The sequence below is a fragment of the Oreochromis niloticus genome, linkage group LG4 (genome assembly GCF_001858045.2).
Source record: "Oreochromis niloticus isolate F11D_XX linkage group LG4, O_niloticus_UMD_NMBU, whole genome shotgun sequence".
Taxonomy (NCBI): domain Eukaryota; kingdom Metazoa; phylum Chordata; class Actinopteri; order Cichliformes; family Cichlidae; genus Oreochromis; species Oreochromis niloticus.
Genome location: NC_031969.2, coordinates 25,231,846 through 25,247,565, shown reverse-complemented (window position 1 = coordinate 25,247,565; position 15,720 = coordinate 25,231,846). Strand labels below are relative to the sequence as shown.

General features: G+C 37.2%; 1 protein-coding gene across 1 annotated transcript; it reads left to right on the top strand.

Annotated features, from left to right (window-relative positions):
• The first annotated feature begins 498 nt into the window (after nt 1-498).
• galr2b (galanin receptor 2b) lies at nt 499-10,827 on the top strand. The gene is made up of 3 exons (XM_003442184.4): nt 499-658; nt 3,559-3,941; nt 8,545-10,827. The coding sequence occupies exons 2-3, from the start codon at nt 3,568-3,570 to the stop codon at nt 9,308-9,310; spliced, it is 1,140 nt and encodes a 379-aa protein (XP_003442232.1). The 5' UTR covers nt 499-658; nt 3,559-3,567; the 3' UTR covers nt 9,311-10,827.
• The last annotated feature ends 4,893 nt before the right edge of the window (nt 10,828-15,720 follow it).

The window sequence follows — 15,720 nt, the reverse complement described above, 5'->3', positions numbered from 1 at the left end:
CGTGACATGTTCTTTGAATTTCACTTGTTAGGTTCTAATTTCCATTCAGTAAACTGGATTGCATTCCTATTGGCTTTACATCCCTTTAAATTTCAAAACCTAATGTTGGCCTAGCTTTACCCAATAATTCAACTTCCACCATTAACAATACTGCATTCCCTTTGCTCCCTCTTGAATTGAGTAAATTGAATTGTTCTCCTTCTCAGCTAAACTCGCTACAAACCTGTAAGATAGGGTAAAGCCTAAATATTAAGACCTTATTGAGGGTAGGCTGGCTTGGGTGCAGAGTAGTCTTTAGAGACGGGCTATCACTGCCACTTATTGTGGTTATTTGTCAGTGATCCCCCTGATTATACAGTGAGCATGAATAGACCGCCAGTTGCTGCGGCTTGCCTTCATACCTTGGCTCTGCAATGCTTTTCTGCAGTGAAGTGTGAACATTAAAGTGAATGTGGAGGAGGAGTCCTCACCAGAGGAAGAGTGGTGGGGGGGGGCGGAGAAAGAGTAAGATACCAGCAACGGGAGGCAGATATCAGTGTGCATTGGTAGAACAGAGGTTTCACAGCAAAGAGTATGAGCATCTCAACAGAAAGGGTCTGGGAGTGTCATTCCTAATCTGAGAGGAGTGCTGACGCTTTGGATACTGTCCACCCATCTGGTAGGTTTATCATACTGCATCTGCCTGATCTGCATGCTAATTCTGCTGTTCATGCAGTGTAAACATTTGTATGTATAGAACATTTGCGGTCTATATTTATCAGCAGTCGTATTTGTATCACCTGATTATAGGATGCAACAATGTTGTAGCCCCTCTGCTGATATTTAAAGTTTGGCTGAGATGAAGATTTAAAATGACAGCTCTGTTTCTTATTGATAATGATGTGAAATCCAGAGATGCAATGTCTTCTCTGTGGTCATTATTTTTAGACTCATAATAAAGCCGCATTTGGCAATGTCTGCTTCAGGCTGCCCTACATCCCCATCGCACTTCTATTTTCTCTCTTGCTCTGCTATTTTCATTGCTTCTCCACCGAAAATTCAGTCTGCAGTTCAACCACAGTCTGTAAATTTCACAACCTGTTAGGTACTGCACGCTCTGCTATGAGACGATCAAACTCGTGTATACGGGTCTCTGTTTTCTGTGATTCCACTGAGGCTTAAACATGTTCCCTGCTCAGTGGAGCCTTAGCCAAGATATCCCTCTGCAGTTGGAAATGTAATATCAGCCCCAACTACCTTTCCTTGTGGGAAAGAAGGGGACTCATCTTCACCATGCTTGAGAAAGTTAAAGCCTGGCATGAACTCAAAGCTGTGAGGAAAATACCTCTGCAGCAACAACCAGCTGATATTATACTCCTGTCTCTTTGTAAGGTTAATGAGAATATATTACTTCATCTCCTCTCACGACTTTAAGTTCCATTTACTTGCCACTGACTGTAATCAGTATATCTCCTTCATTTTGCTCTCAGTCACAATTTTGATTATGTGGATGTAGATGGCAGTACAGTGTAATACCCAAAGGATGCTGAAAGTTTAATAGCAATGTTCAATAATTAATCTTCAGCTTGCTGAGAACTGATACATAAAAGCAAAAAAGGCTGAGAGTGAGTCAAAGTAAGCCACAACATACGACGATTTATTATCTGCAATAACAGCATTTTTGTTCATTTTGATTTTGCTTCCCTCTCTTAAAAAACAGAAGATTGATTTCTTCATAATTTCTAAGGAGACTGCCAAATTAAAATCCACTCTGTCCATTTGCAGTCGGAACGTGTCCGTGCTGTAATTTCACCCAAGCTCAGTGATTTCTTTTACAAGCAGTTACATTTGTGCTACCGTAGCTTCGAAGCATTAATCATTCACCACGTCTTTCATATAAAAAATTAATTAAGGTAGGATAATGAGCAACCTTTATTCACATCTCTTCAATTTAGTCAAACTGTTTCCCTTCTTTAGGGAGATTCCAATTTTAAAAATGTTTTTTCTTCTTCTTTTCTTTTGATTTTGATGTTTGTAGGTTGAGCTTGGTAGACAATGATGGGTGTCAACAAATATGTGGATGGTTTTCTTTCTTTAGTCACTTTCATGGCCAGGCATAACAAAGAAATAAATAAATTCTTAAGAAAATACTCTACAAAAAAAAATTAAAAAACGATTAAAAGGAAAATACTGACTTTTTAAAAATATTTTTTCAGCCCATTCTTAAAAGATGATAAATCATTGATTTCTTTTGTGATGTCTTATTAGGAACCAATGTCAGTGTTTGCTTTGAAGTTCACTCAGTAGAAAAATTAGTATTCCCAATAGCTGGAAGCAGTGTATTTGTTTCCAGCTATTGGGAATAATGGTACTCAGAATTTTCTGAATTAAATATTTATGGCCCAAAAGGACAAAGCACAATGGATAAATCACAAATTCTAGGCTCTTATGTGCCCAGCAAGCATTCTTTTTAGTGACAACCAGAAGCTAATAGTATTATTAAATGACAGCTGGGAATAATAATAATTAAAAACAGCTGATGAAACATTTTTATCTAGCTGAAATCAGACAAATAGAAGGACTTGAATAAAACGTTTGGAGACTACCTCGTGTGTCTCGCTGAGTCACCATTAAGAGCACCTCTTTACTTTCAAGCCCTCATTTTGCGCCACTTGTCGCAAAACAATTTACCAAAAATGGCTGAAAGTGCACCCTGATTTCACTGGAGACATCGCTTTATGAAACTGCAGCACATCACAAGCTCTAACATGATATCGTTGCTGGTCAAAAACTGAAAGAAACACAAAGAAAAAAAATACTCTGCTCACCATTTGTCATCATGAACAGATGATCCCTTCTGATGTAATCTTGGCTGAGAGCAAATCCCCTCAAGCAGAGATGAGCTTCTGGTCTTCTGATTTTCACAGAGGGATTTTGCCGGTGAGCACTGCAAAAATTCCTTGAATTACAAAGGAGAATTACTCAGTCAGCACCTGTTAATGGATTGATCCACTAAACTGAAAACCACCTGCTTCATATTCAAAACCAGCAGCTGTGATGTATGATTAAACAGCAGCAAAATGTTAACTGCAAGTCTCCCAGACATGGAATAAGCTTAGAAAGATTATTAAAAAAAAATGAAAGCTGTGATAAAGGGTTTAAGATAAGCAACACCACTGAAATTCATCCTGTAACATTTAAAGGCAACATTTCTTGCAATTAAACACTCAAAATATTCCCAGTACATCTGTCAAAAACATCAGCCAATTAAAAGCAGCCTTTCATTTTTGCCTTATTAATACATGTAACATGAGCCAACTGGGGATTATTTGGATAAAAAAATCTTCTGGTGCATGCAGCCTTTTTTTGTATACTCTGAAAAGTTGTAAATAACTTGTCAAGAAACTACCTCTTCATCATATTGTCAACATCGCCCACCAGTGCATAAGCCGATAAGAAAGGGTTTGGCTCGTACAACAGTGTTATCAGTTAATGGGATTTAAGTCGTACACAGAAGAGATTCTATAACCACCAAGATAGTGCTGTCTAACATTTGTCTCCTTTCTTCTCTCATTCCAGACCTGCACGATGTCAGACTTTGAGGATTTCACCTGGCCGGGAGGGCAGGCCAATGTATCTGAAAGCTATCAACTGAACCCCACCAGTGTGATTGTGTCAGTGGTCTTCTCTCTCATATTCCTGCTTGGCACCATTGGCAACAGTTTGGTGCTCGCTGTACTGCTGCGAAGCGGACAGGTCGCCTACAACACGACCAATCTGTTCATACTCAACTTGAGCGTGGCTGACTTCTTCTTCATCATCTTTTGCGTTCCTTTCCAAGCTACCATCTACTCTCTGGAGGGATGGGTATTTGGTTCCTTCATGTGCAAAGTCGTCCACTTCTTTATCAACCTTACCATGTACGCCAGCAGCTTCACATTGGCCACCGTGTCTGTTGACAGGTATTGCTTCAAAATACTTGTTTTGCTGAAATACCAAACATCTAAAGCAAATTTCACCCATAAAGAACAGAAAAAATAGCAAATTATCATATTTAAGAATCTGAAATCAATCATATTTGGTCTATTTGCTTGATAAATGCAGAGCTTATATATAACATCTCCCATTTGTGGATAACATCTTGAAGTGAAGTTTGCTATGCTGGCTATTGCCACTTTGTTGTTATTGCTCTTATTTTTCTATCAGCTAAGGCTAGCTGAGACTAGCTAGCTTGGTTAGCAACATGCATTGCAATGCTCTGTTTTAATAAACAGGATGATCATTTTGGCTAACAAGAAAAAGAAAGCAAAATCAAACTACCAACCTTTCATTTAGCACATCTACCAAGTCTGAGCCACAGCAATTTAAGCATATGCTTTATTTCTTTGTCTCTATGTTTGTGCTTGGATATATCACCCAAAATGTTATTATTCATTACTAATTTTCTATTAATCAGACTATGAGTAGCTGTTGGTCATTTTCTTGGTGTCAACATAAATTTTCAGGGAATTCAGGTGACAGGTGGCACAAACATTAATGTACCTCCTGTTTATAGCAATAAAATTGGATCTGAAAGTAAAATAAACGTAATTAATCACACACTCACTTATTTCTCTTGAACCTAGAAAATATTAGCCTCAAGTTTGTTGTACATAGAAATTAGTTCCATCAAATCAACAGCTATAGCTGTGTCTCTCACAGTCTGTCCTTTATTGTTAAACTCTTAAATGTAGGTATTTGGATATTGCACAAAACATGTTAAAAGCCTACATGTTCTTTCTCTAACATCTAAGACATTCAGTGTCTTTGATGCCAATGTGTATCGCCAGTGCTTTCTAGTGTCTTCTATCTAAGAGAAAGGAGAACAGAAAAACAAGCAAGGGCATGGATTATTAATGTCAGGAAATGATTTAATGCAAGGACATAAATGTATTAAAGAGAGGAAATGAGAAGAATATTGAGGGCACAAATATCTGGGCTCAAATACAAATTTAGTTTACAGGTGGGATGAAAAATGACTGTGTAAATGATGAAAAATTTGACATTCCACCTGCTACATTGCAAATATGACAACAAATATAGTTTTAAACAATGGAAGAAAAAAAATACATCAATCTGCTAAGATTTTGGGAAGAACTGAACAACTGAATCCATTGTTTTTCATTTCTAGGACATACAATAAGCCTTCAAAACTCCCTAAGGAAGGCATTGAGAAAGCTTTTATTAGCCCACACTTTGCCTGGTCATGCTGTTAATTTTTTTGTTGTGCTTTATTTTGTTTACTCTCCCGCAATGTTTCCGAAATATTACACATTTAATTTGTCACAAATGCATTTTTCGCATCTGGAGTTTAAACATGGACTCCAGAAGCTAAAAATTATATCCCTCTGAGAATAAGCCGTAAGCCATCATTATAGCTGTTGGGCAGCAATAATCAGTCAATATGAGCTGTAAGTGTGCAGCTGCCCTCTCCAGCAAACCCCCTCTGTTCACACTGGCTGTGTTTACACTCCAGAGGATTCAATAGTCATTTCCCCCTCAGTGTGGAAAAGAACAGTAACACCTGAGTCGGGAGGGTAATGAACATGTCCTGTCTTCTTCCTTCGTCTTTCACTGATTATTAAGGAAAAACAAAACAAAAACAGCAACATCACATACAAAAAGCTAACTGTAACAGTTTACACCAAGAATCCCCAGCAGAAATTAAGCCACAGATAAGCCTGGGGGAACAGCAGCACTGACACACACACAGACAAAACGGTGTAAAGGGATGACTTGCTGCTGAATGTGCTATCCTCTGTTTTTATGGTGCAGAATTATGTATTAAAAAAGGCTCACAGATGAATCATTCATAAATGTTGTTTCTGTTTAAATTTAGTAAAACATTATTTGGATACACAAAGAGTCAATCTCTGCCATAAGCGCATAAACAGACCCATTTGTTTTATATTAATCCTTATAAAGATAATTCAAAGACAATTTAATCTGGCATTAAAGAATAATGTCTGAATACTTGTAGTTTTCCAAACCACTGAGGTTTCAAGTTACCAGCAGGTTCAAAGTGACTGCTTTTTGAATTTAATGTAAAACACCGTGGCCCCAATTCACTGAGCTTTCAAAAACCAGAGAGGCTGTTTTCTCAGTTTCTACAGGGCTTTCTGAAGTGTCCTACAAATGTGGAAAGCAAGGACATGGACGTTTTTTTCTGAGAATTCTTGCCTTTGGCAAAATACTCCCTTGGAGAACATATAACACATAAAGCAGCATGTTAAATATGCCAAATATTTAAAGACTAACCAACCAAGCAATGATGAGGTTCCAACTGCAGAGATAATATGTGATAATCAGTATGCTGTAAGATTATTGAAAGAGACAGCTTTTATTGAAAGCATCATAGTGACATGAGGGATTTGCGCCTTCATCTCCTACCTGCTGAGTAAAATCAAAAGCACAGCACTAAGTATGTTTTCTGTTATTCCTGCGGTTTTACAATTTATGCAAGTTCATCTTACTGAAAAAGCCTAAAAGCCCTCTCTGTGGATATTACTGTCTCTAAGGTGTCTTATTCGGTAGATCCAACAAACAGCTGTGAAGTGAGTGAATGATTACCAGTCAACCAAAAAACTTCAGTGTGAGTGAATTCATTGTGATTGTATAGGTGGCACTACTGTTACAATAATACCTACTCACAGGATCCAACTGCACTGCTCAAAAAATTAAAGAGACACTTTTTAATCAAGTCAATTAAACTTCTGGGGTACTGATCTGGTCGGTTAAGTAGCAGAGAGGGTTGTTAATCAATTTCAGGTGCTTTGTTGTCAATGAAATTACTTAGAGATGCACTAGAGGGGACATTTTTCCCTACACATCTTTTCTGACTCTTTTTTCAGTCTAGTTTTACACTTGGCTACGGTCACTGTTGCTGCTGGTGGTATGAGGCGATGCCTGGGGCCTACAGAGGTCACACAGGTAGTCCAGCTCCTCCAGGATGCCACTTTAATATGTGCCATTGCTAAAAAGTTTGATGTGTCTCCCAGCACAGTCAAGCGCAAGAGCATGATATTCCAGGCAGTTACTCTAGGAGCATTAGATAGCGCCGTAGAAGTTCCTTAAGCCATCAGAGGGTCGGTATCTGCTTCTTTGTGCAAGTAAGAATAAGATGAGCACACCCAGAGCACTACAAAATGACCTTCAGCTGGACACTAGTGTGAATCTCTCTGACCAATCAGAAATAACCAAAACTGGCAAGTCCACCACTGGCACCCTATCCTTTTCACAGAGGACAGCAGGTGGGTGAGCAAATGGGACATGGATGGGTCAGTGATGGTCTGACTGCACTGGTTTGTGTCCTGGGTTCCTCCTGGTACATGACCCAGCCTCATGTGGTGAGAGTATGTAGGCAGTTCTCAGAGAATAAAGGAACTGATATCATTGACTGGTCCCACACTCACATGACATAAATCTAATAGAACACCTGAGGGGAATTATGTTTCGGTCCATCCAACACCACCAGGTTGCACCTCAGACTGTCCAGAAGCTTGGTGATGGCCTGGTCCATATCTGGGAGGAGGACACTGTGCATTATCCTTTTAGGTGCACACCCCGATGTTGTTATGCATCCATACATGTACATGTGGGCCTTACAAGCTACTAAGTACCAGTTTGAGTTGCTGCAATGAAGTTTCAGTAAAATGGACAAACCTGCCACATCATTTTATCCTTTGTCATTTTCAGCGTCTTCAGCCCTCTGTAGGTTGATCATTTTCATTTTGATGTGGCATCCTTTCATTCATAATACATTACCCATTTCATATTAGTGTAGATTTCTTTTTTGTTCCCAATTGAGATCTGATTTGTTTTCAAAGTGTTTCTTTAATTTTTTGAGTGCTGTATTGGAAAAGATACCAAAAAGCTGCTGAATGTAAATCTCTGGATTTATAGTAAAATCACACAAGGGAAAATTGTGGTTGAACAATCACATGTGACTGTGTGCAATAAAATTCAGTTTTTTTGTTGCCTTTGAAATTGTTCTTTGATGAAACTGTTGCTTTCAAGTGACTTTTATGAGTCAAGACAATGATAAAATCACAAGTCATTGATTTCAGCTTCTTGAAGCTCTAGCAGATATTTCACCTTTTATTCCACAAAATTGGTTTTACAGCTTTGGTTACTGGTTATTTTGCAAATTAAGAATAAATATTACAGAATGTAAATCTAATGAAATGTAATGCATTGTTGTCAGTTATATTATCCATGAGTATATACAAGAATTTAAGAGACATATGCAACATAATCACACACTCATGTGAGCTGTTTTTCTCCCTTAAGTGCTTTTGATATGTTGACTGTTTTGTATTGTCTTGTATTATTACAGTTAAAACATTTAAAGTACAGCTATATAGACTAAAGATATGCAGTCACAAGTAATCTTTCACTTTCTACTTTTTAACATATACAGTTATAAGTTCAGACTTAATTACTAAGGTTTTTAACCTGCTGTCCCCATTTTTCTGTATTTTGCAGTCTAGATTACAGCTCAAACATGTTATTTTCTTGTCTTTATAGGTATCTGGCTATTCGCTATCCTCTGCGCTCCAGGGAGCTAAGAACCCCTTGTAATGCTGTGGTTGCCATGGTAGTTATCTGGGGTCTTTCCCTGGTCTTTGCAGGTCCATATCTCAGCTACTATGACCTGATTGATTATGCCAACAGCACTGTGTGTATCCCCGGCTGGGAGGAGCAGAATCGTAAGGTGCTGGACACGTGCACCTTCCTGTTTGGCTATGTCATCCCTGTGCTCATCGTGAGCCTCTCGTACACTCGAACTATCAAGTACCTGTGGACGGCTGTTGACCCTCTGGACGGCATGTCAGAATCCAAGAGGGCTAAACGCAAAGTCACCAAAATGATCATCATCGTCACTGTACTTTTCTGTATATGCTGGCTGCCGTACCACGTGGTGATCTTGTGTTACCTGTATGGAGATTTCCCATTTAATCAGACCACATATGCCTTCAGGCTTCTCTCTCACTGCATGGCCTACGCCAACTCTTGTGTCAATCCCATCGTGTACGCTCTGGTCTCCAAACACTTTCGCAAAGGTTTCAAGAAAGTGTTCAGCTGCATCCTCAGTAAAAATGGGAGAAATAAGGTTCACGTGGTTCATGTAGCCAACACTGTGCCTGGGTTTGAAGCCGGCTCTACGGAGGTGTCACACATGAACGAGGAGAACGTGCGGCAGAATGAATGTGAAATGATCAACAGGCCAGTCGCAGAGCCAAGAGATGCCACCGTGTCCCTGAATTTGCCCTTTCAGCAGCAGCAGACTTGACAACTGATTCAGATTGGCTAAATTGGCTCAGCACAGATTGCCTTGTGTGAAAGACGTTGCAGCTAATGTTTAAAAATTTACTATTCATATATTCATATTTTTGATGGCAAAAAAGATGAACAGGGATTTGTTCATATTTGCAGAGACAAAATATTAAGGAGCATAAAGCTAGTCCACTACAGAAATGTATTTGTTTTATCACTTACCTAAACATATATTTTATATCCCAAAACAACTTCCTTAGAAAGTTAGAAATGTTTATTATTAAGCTAAATAGGAAATGTTCTCACTATCCCCTGTCTTCACTATTTGCCTTAATCATGGTTTGCACTTTAACTCATATTGTCATTTGTCACAATGTTTGAGACTTCATATTATCCTAGCACTTTCTAGGACCAACACAGAACCTGTCCCATAATGTTATGGTATGCTTCACCTGATCCCCAAAAATATTAAAAAGTTGGCAACTGTGGAGGGAATTTCATGTGAGTCAGCACTATATGCTACTTTTCTGACTTCAAACAGGCTTTTTCATGGAGGATTGGAGTCCCTCTAGAGCTCAGGCATCAAAGTCAGAAAAATGGCAATGCACAGCAAAGCAGAGCTCCTCCTCCATATAAAGAGCATCTTATGGGATTCATTAGCATTTCCAACACCATGTTCAACTGTAGATTTCGTGTTCAGGTGCTTCGAGCCCTCATATGGCATTTACCAGGCATTAGCTCAATTTTAGCTGCACTAACTAAAACATTTTGACCTACTTCAACCTCCAAGTTATTAGGGCTCCATAAGTGGAGCAGAATGTTATTTGGGTTCATCGTTTTGTATTTTGCATGAAGATGCTGTTCTGTCTTTTCAAGATATTGACAGGTGGTACATGTTAAGTAAAAATAACATTTTTGGTATCAGCAAAATTTGATACCAAGCAGTTGTTGGTAGAAATCTTTTTAAAAAACTGGGCATAGTTTATTGCTATAATTGTATTTTGTGATTAACAAATTCATGGCATGTTTGGTGTGAAATTCTATATTTAAATAAATATGTTTCTCAAAAAGCATACTTATATATTGAGATTTATGTAATTTAAAATGTATGTATTAAGTGTATTTTATTTGTGTATTAAAAAAACTGTGAACTGGTTATCATACATTTGCTTTATTTTTCCAAATGAAAGGACACCCACAGGGTGTCCTTTCATTTGTATTGCTGTATGGTTGTCTCCTACCTCAGAGCTGTAAAAAGCTTCTTTGTTGTCTTCTGTTCAGGTTGTGCAAGATGCAGTTTTCACCTTGAAAGATTGGACTTCTTTCAAGACGCAACACGTTTCTTTGCAAAATTATACTCAAGTGTGTTTGCTGTAATACTTTCCCATCCCATCCTATGGTATACAGCTTACTTAAGTATATCTCTGTTGTACATTTTAAGAAAATATATTTAAATAAATATCGATCAAAGTGATTTAAAACACAATGTACATCACACCTAAAAAAACAAATAAACTATTTTCTGCTGTGAAACTGTACTGAGGTTATTTATTAGTAGCAAAATAAGCTCTAGGAGGCTGCCTTACACATGGTGGAACAGTGGTTAGGTCTATTGTCTCACAGAAAGAGAGTCCTGGGTTCAAACCTGTGTGGAGTTTGCATCTTCATATTTTTTTTTTTTTATCAAGGTGCTCTGGTTTCTCCTGCCACTAACAAAAATGCTAGGTCAGTGCCATCTATCTTTGCTTATCTTATACTAAATCTAAGGAGTTCTGTTTAACACTTGAGGTAAATAGAATTCTTTCTGATTTCTCCAGTGCAAAAGCAGAAAAAATGTTTTTTCTCCTTTTGCAACACTCACTGTAGCTTTAAACTGTTTGTGTTGAATGTCTTCAAATGCTCTTCTTGTCCACTCAGCGAAGAAATATTTCATTCACCGCGAAGCTTACTTCATAAAACTTAGTACTTAGCAACATCTAGGCCATTCAACTGAACATGAGTAGGTGCTTAAAATTAGAACCATGCAAAATTTCCCTGCCATACTTGGTAAACTGTCTGAGTTAGAGGTTTCTGAAGTAAACAGGTAAATGTTCAATAGCCACAAAAAAGCTCTGTAAAGGATTTTCTGTAGATTTTTTGTCAGATCTAGTGATAGGTCTGCTATAGTAAAACCTTTTTGATACAAAATCCACAAAAAGAGTGTACATTTTGTCCCCATCTATACCGCAAATGACTGTTTTTGAAAAATAACAACAAATCTGATTGTAAGATTATGTTTGGAATGTATGTTTAGAGAAATGTATTAGTGAACCAAAATATTTTACTTAATATTCTTAATTATGCAATGATGGTTATATTAGCTGCTGTATTCAGCTTTGTGAACCATTTTTACATACAATGGGGAGTTCTGGAAGTATTGCTTTTTATAATACATCCTTTAGTGAAAGGAGTATTACCAAACTATGAAAACACCTTATTACAAATAAACTGTATTACTGGCAAACTGTATATAAAGTATCAAAAGTAATTTCTTGGCAGAAAAACATTTTCCCCATCAGTTTTATCTGGACTAATATTTCTTTATTAATGTTCAGTTTAAATAACCGACTTTAAGTAGCCCACTTGATATTGTGTTCAACCTCTAATAGTGCATTAAAAATCATGTGTCTGTAGTGGCTGTCAGCTCTCCATCATCAAGGCTTTTATTGTTAACATGCTAAAGGAGTTTTTTTAAATCATCAACCTGCACACTAATTTCTCTATATTAAACATGTTGGGCAAGCTTATCTGTAAGCGAAAGCTTACGCAAAATCTCTTTTTCAGTTTTTATATGTTTTTGTTTACTAGATAATGCTATCTCTGTTTCAACACAAAGCACAGATTATAGATGATCTCAGAGAAGTGAAAGCAGGGTGAGCAGCAGCTTAGCTGGCATGTCAGTCTCCCATCAGTTTCCCTTCAAAGACCAGAGTGTTATTCACAATGCACATGTACAAACAAGCAGAAAGGCTGCTGACCTCACAGCTTGAGCAGCACCAGTCTTTGTTAAATGAAACAAAACAGATATGGGAACAAAAGATGCAACAGATTTCCAGTGGCTGCCACAAAATGGCAGTAATATGAATGATGGATGCAAACCAGCAACAAGCTTTAGGATAGATCAGTGGTAGATATGCAAGAACAGGGATTACTTTCAACTTCGTAGGTTTTAATCAACGGCGTAGATTTGGCATGGACGGAAGGGACATGTCCCCACCAATATCCAGTGATTATTGAATCGCTGGATATTGAATTGTAATTTTAAATGGTTTAAAAGCATGTAGAATAGCATATGTAGGCAAGTGTATTTGTCCCCTTTTATCAAGAAGCAAAGACAAAAAGGAAAAAGAAAAGAAACAGGGCAGGGTTCGGTGGTTGAAACATCCGTCCCCACCAATGCCAAAACCAAATTTACGCCCTTGGTTTTAATTGATGTCTATGATTAGATTTTAATGGGCAAGCATTGCTCGACTTGCTTGCCCTGAAAGAATGCTACTGCTAAGAAGATAATTTTTTTTACATGTACATTTTAGATGAATTCATAGTTAGATATATTCACTTTATATTGTAGCAGAACATTACTGTTTCACATTTTTACTTTTGTATTTTAATTTAATTTTGAAGGAGAGTTTCCCAAATGCGGCATGTTAACATGCAGTCTTTTCCAGCAAGAGACTCCTAGGTTAGAAACTCAACAGTCCATATCTGTTCTCTTCCACAGGGACAGAAAAATCAATTTGGTTTTTAACTGTGTTCACTTGCTGCTGTATGTTGTTAATTACTGTTTTGCTGCTGGAGTAAGAGATATTAACAAACACATGCAGCATGCCAGAGGAGCTCCCCAAGAGACTACTGCTTCAGTGAAAATAAAGGGCAAAGCCAGAGGGATTACAGGCGATGTTGCATTTTGAATGAAAGCTACTAATGAATCAATGAAGTGGTAAACCAGTCAGTACACTGGAATGTTGTAAAGATGTTGTAAATACATTAGGCATTACACTCAAGACTTAGCTGCAGATGTCTGCTGAGCGATCTAAAAGATTTGTTAGGTTCACAATGGTAAATACATCATGGATAATAAAGTGCAACAAAGACACTGTCAGCTATTTGAATCATTAATGGAAGGTCTGAACAAGAGAGACTACATTATAGTATCAATCTGTTGCAAATATATATAAATATCAGGGAAAAAGGCATTATTCAATGCAATGTATCAAATTATATTTTAGGACTGAACAAGTGCATGCTTTTCCTTAGTCAGTGAGATATTATACTATTATATTTATTATATTTATATTTATTATACACGTTTTATTCCCTCTAGGAGCAGGAGCAGCTTATTCTGGTGTTGACAACTCAAGAAAAAGCAAAGCATTGTAATCTACTGACCTCCAAACAGACACTCTGTTATTTGAGTATTTGTACAATAGATAGATAGATAGATAGATAGATAGATAGATAGATAGATAGATAGATAGATAGATAGATAGATAGATAGATAGATAGATAGATAGATAGATAGATAGATAGATAGATAGATAGATAGATAGATAGATAGATAGATAGGCAGGCATTACTCAGTTGCTGCAAATTTCTGGCTAGACATCCATGATCTTATTTAGCGACTTTCCACAGATGCTCCACTTGACTGAAACTGTTTTGAGATGATTTAATCTTTGTGAGAGAGAGAGAGAGAGAGAGAGAGAGAGAGAGAGAGAGAGAGAGAGAGAGAGCGATACTAAACAGCCCAAAATGTGATAAGAAAATATTCCCCGCACTATTACATCACAACCAGCAACATGAACCATGGATATGAGGCAGGATGGATGTACGGTTTCAGGTTGTTTACACCAAATTTCTCTTTCAGACCATTCTCTCTAAACCTACAGATGCATACCACATTGAGAATCACTTAAATATCTTTCTTCTCCATTCTGGTTCTCGGTTTGCACTTTAACGGGTCAACTTCAGCGTGTTTATGTGCCAGAATTCACTGAATTTATCTTAATGAGCAATTGAACAGGTGTGCCTAATATAGTGGCCAATGAGCGTATATAGAGAGAGTGGTGTAACTTCATTTAATGATGTCATATAAGGTCGTAGAGAAGCATATTTTAAATCAGAATCTCAAACACATACACAAATCTACACTTTTTTGATGACTGCCAGAATTTTTCAATAGCTGTTGTCACAAAAAAAAAGGTTATTGTGAAAAGTATTTTACACCTGTGGTCTTTTCTGCCTTCTGTATGTCAGGCTGAAGTTGACAAAAGTGTCAACACTTTCAGCAGCTTCTTTGTTGTAGACGATTAGTGTACTATTCCTGATGGAACAATGCTTTAATAGAAGAAAACACCTCTTACCTGCAGATGACTAAATGCGTAGCTACAAAGTGGGATCACTGTGGGTGTCTTTTTTAGTGAATGATAATGCTTCATGCCAGAAAGATGCACAAATTAGCCCTCTTAGGTTGGAAATGATTCAAGGAAAGTTATACTTACGTCACTGACAACCTTGACAGGGTCTGTGTTGGTTTTATGGTTGCTTTGGAAACCACTCTGCAGTTTGTGTTAGAGGTTGCTTAAGGATACAAACATATTGCAGTTGCAGTTTTACAGCTCCTTTTTTCAGAAACTATAAAACCTCTTCAGGTCAGTGTTACTTCTTCTAATGTTTTAAAGGAATGTTTTTGGTTTGTTTTGGGGGGTTTTTTTGTTTATTTAATTTCTTTTGGCTGTTTATATCACCCAATGTGAGTAGTTTGTAACTATAAAACAGTGCAAGAGTCAGTGAGTCAACATTTATTAGCCCACAGACATGGAAAAATGCATAATCTTACATCATAAGGACAAAGGGGCAATGTTAAAAAATAAATAAATAAAACATTAAAATCTGAATTAAAATGGCTGAAGAAATAAAATATGATCTGGAGATTGATTTCTCTCTAATGACCCCAGGTATTGGAAAAATATCAAACTTTGAGTTAAATTTGAATTCAACAACATCCAGTTATAAAATAAAAATTCACTTGCTGCAGATGCGTCATTCTCATGTGTAATGTATATAGTCATCTAAAGAGTACCTAAACATTGGTGACTGCATTTGTAAGGGCCCAAGTATTCAAAGGAAATACTGGCAGAAGGTATTATTTTCAACGTGGATTTTATTATTCCTCAAAAAGACAAAAATAATTTTAAAAATACATAAACATAATGAACATAAGTGCATTTTAAGAGTGGGATCATAAAAAGTTAACTAAACTAACTGTAATACACAGAACTGTACACAAAAATAATGGTTAACAAAATAAGACCTTAAAAATAAGAACCACCTTAATCTGTTTACTAGTGGAGTAAAACATTTTAAATGCAAAGGGATAAACCACTG

What these genes read in the sequence shown, in the direction of transcription:
- galr2b (XM_003442184.4), top strand. Translation starts at nt 3,568, where the DNA reads ATGTCAGACTTTGAGGATTTCACCTGGCCGGGAGGGCAGGCCAATGTA. An exon ending in GCCACCGTGTCTGTTGACAG is followed by an intron (nt 3,942 to 8,544) that starts GTATTGCTTCAA and finishes TTGTCTTTATAG; the next exon opens with GTATCTGGCTATTCGCTATC.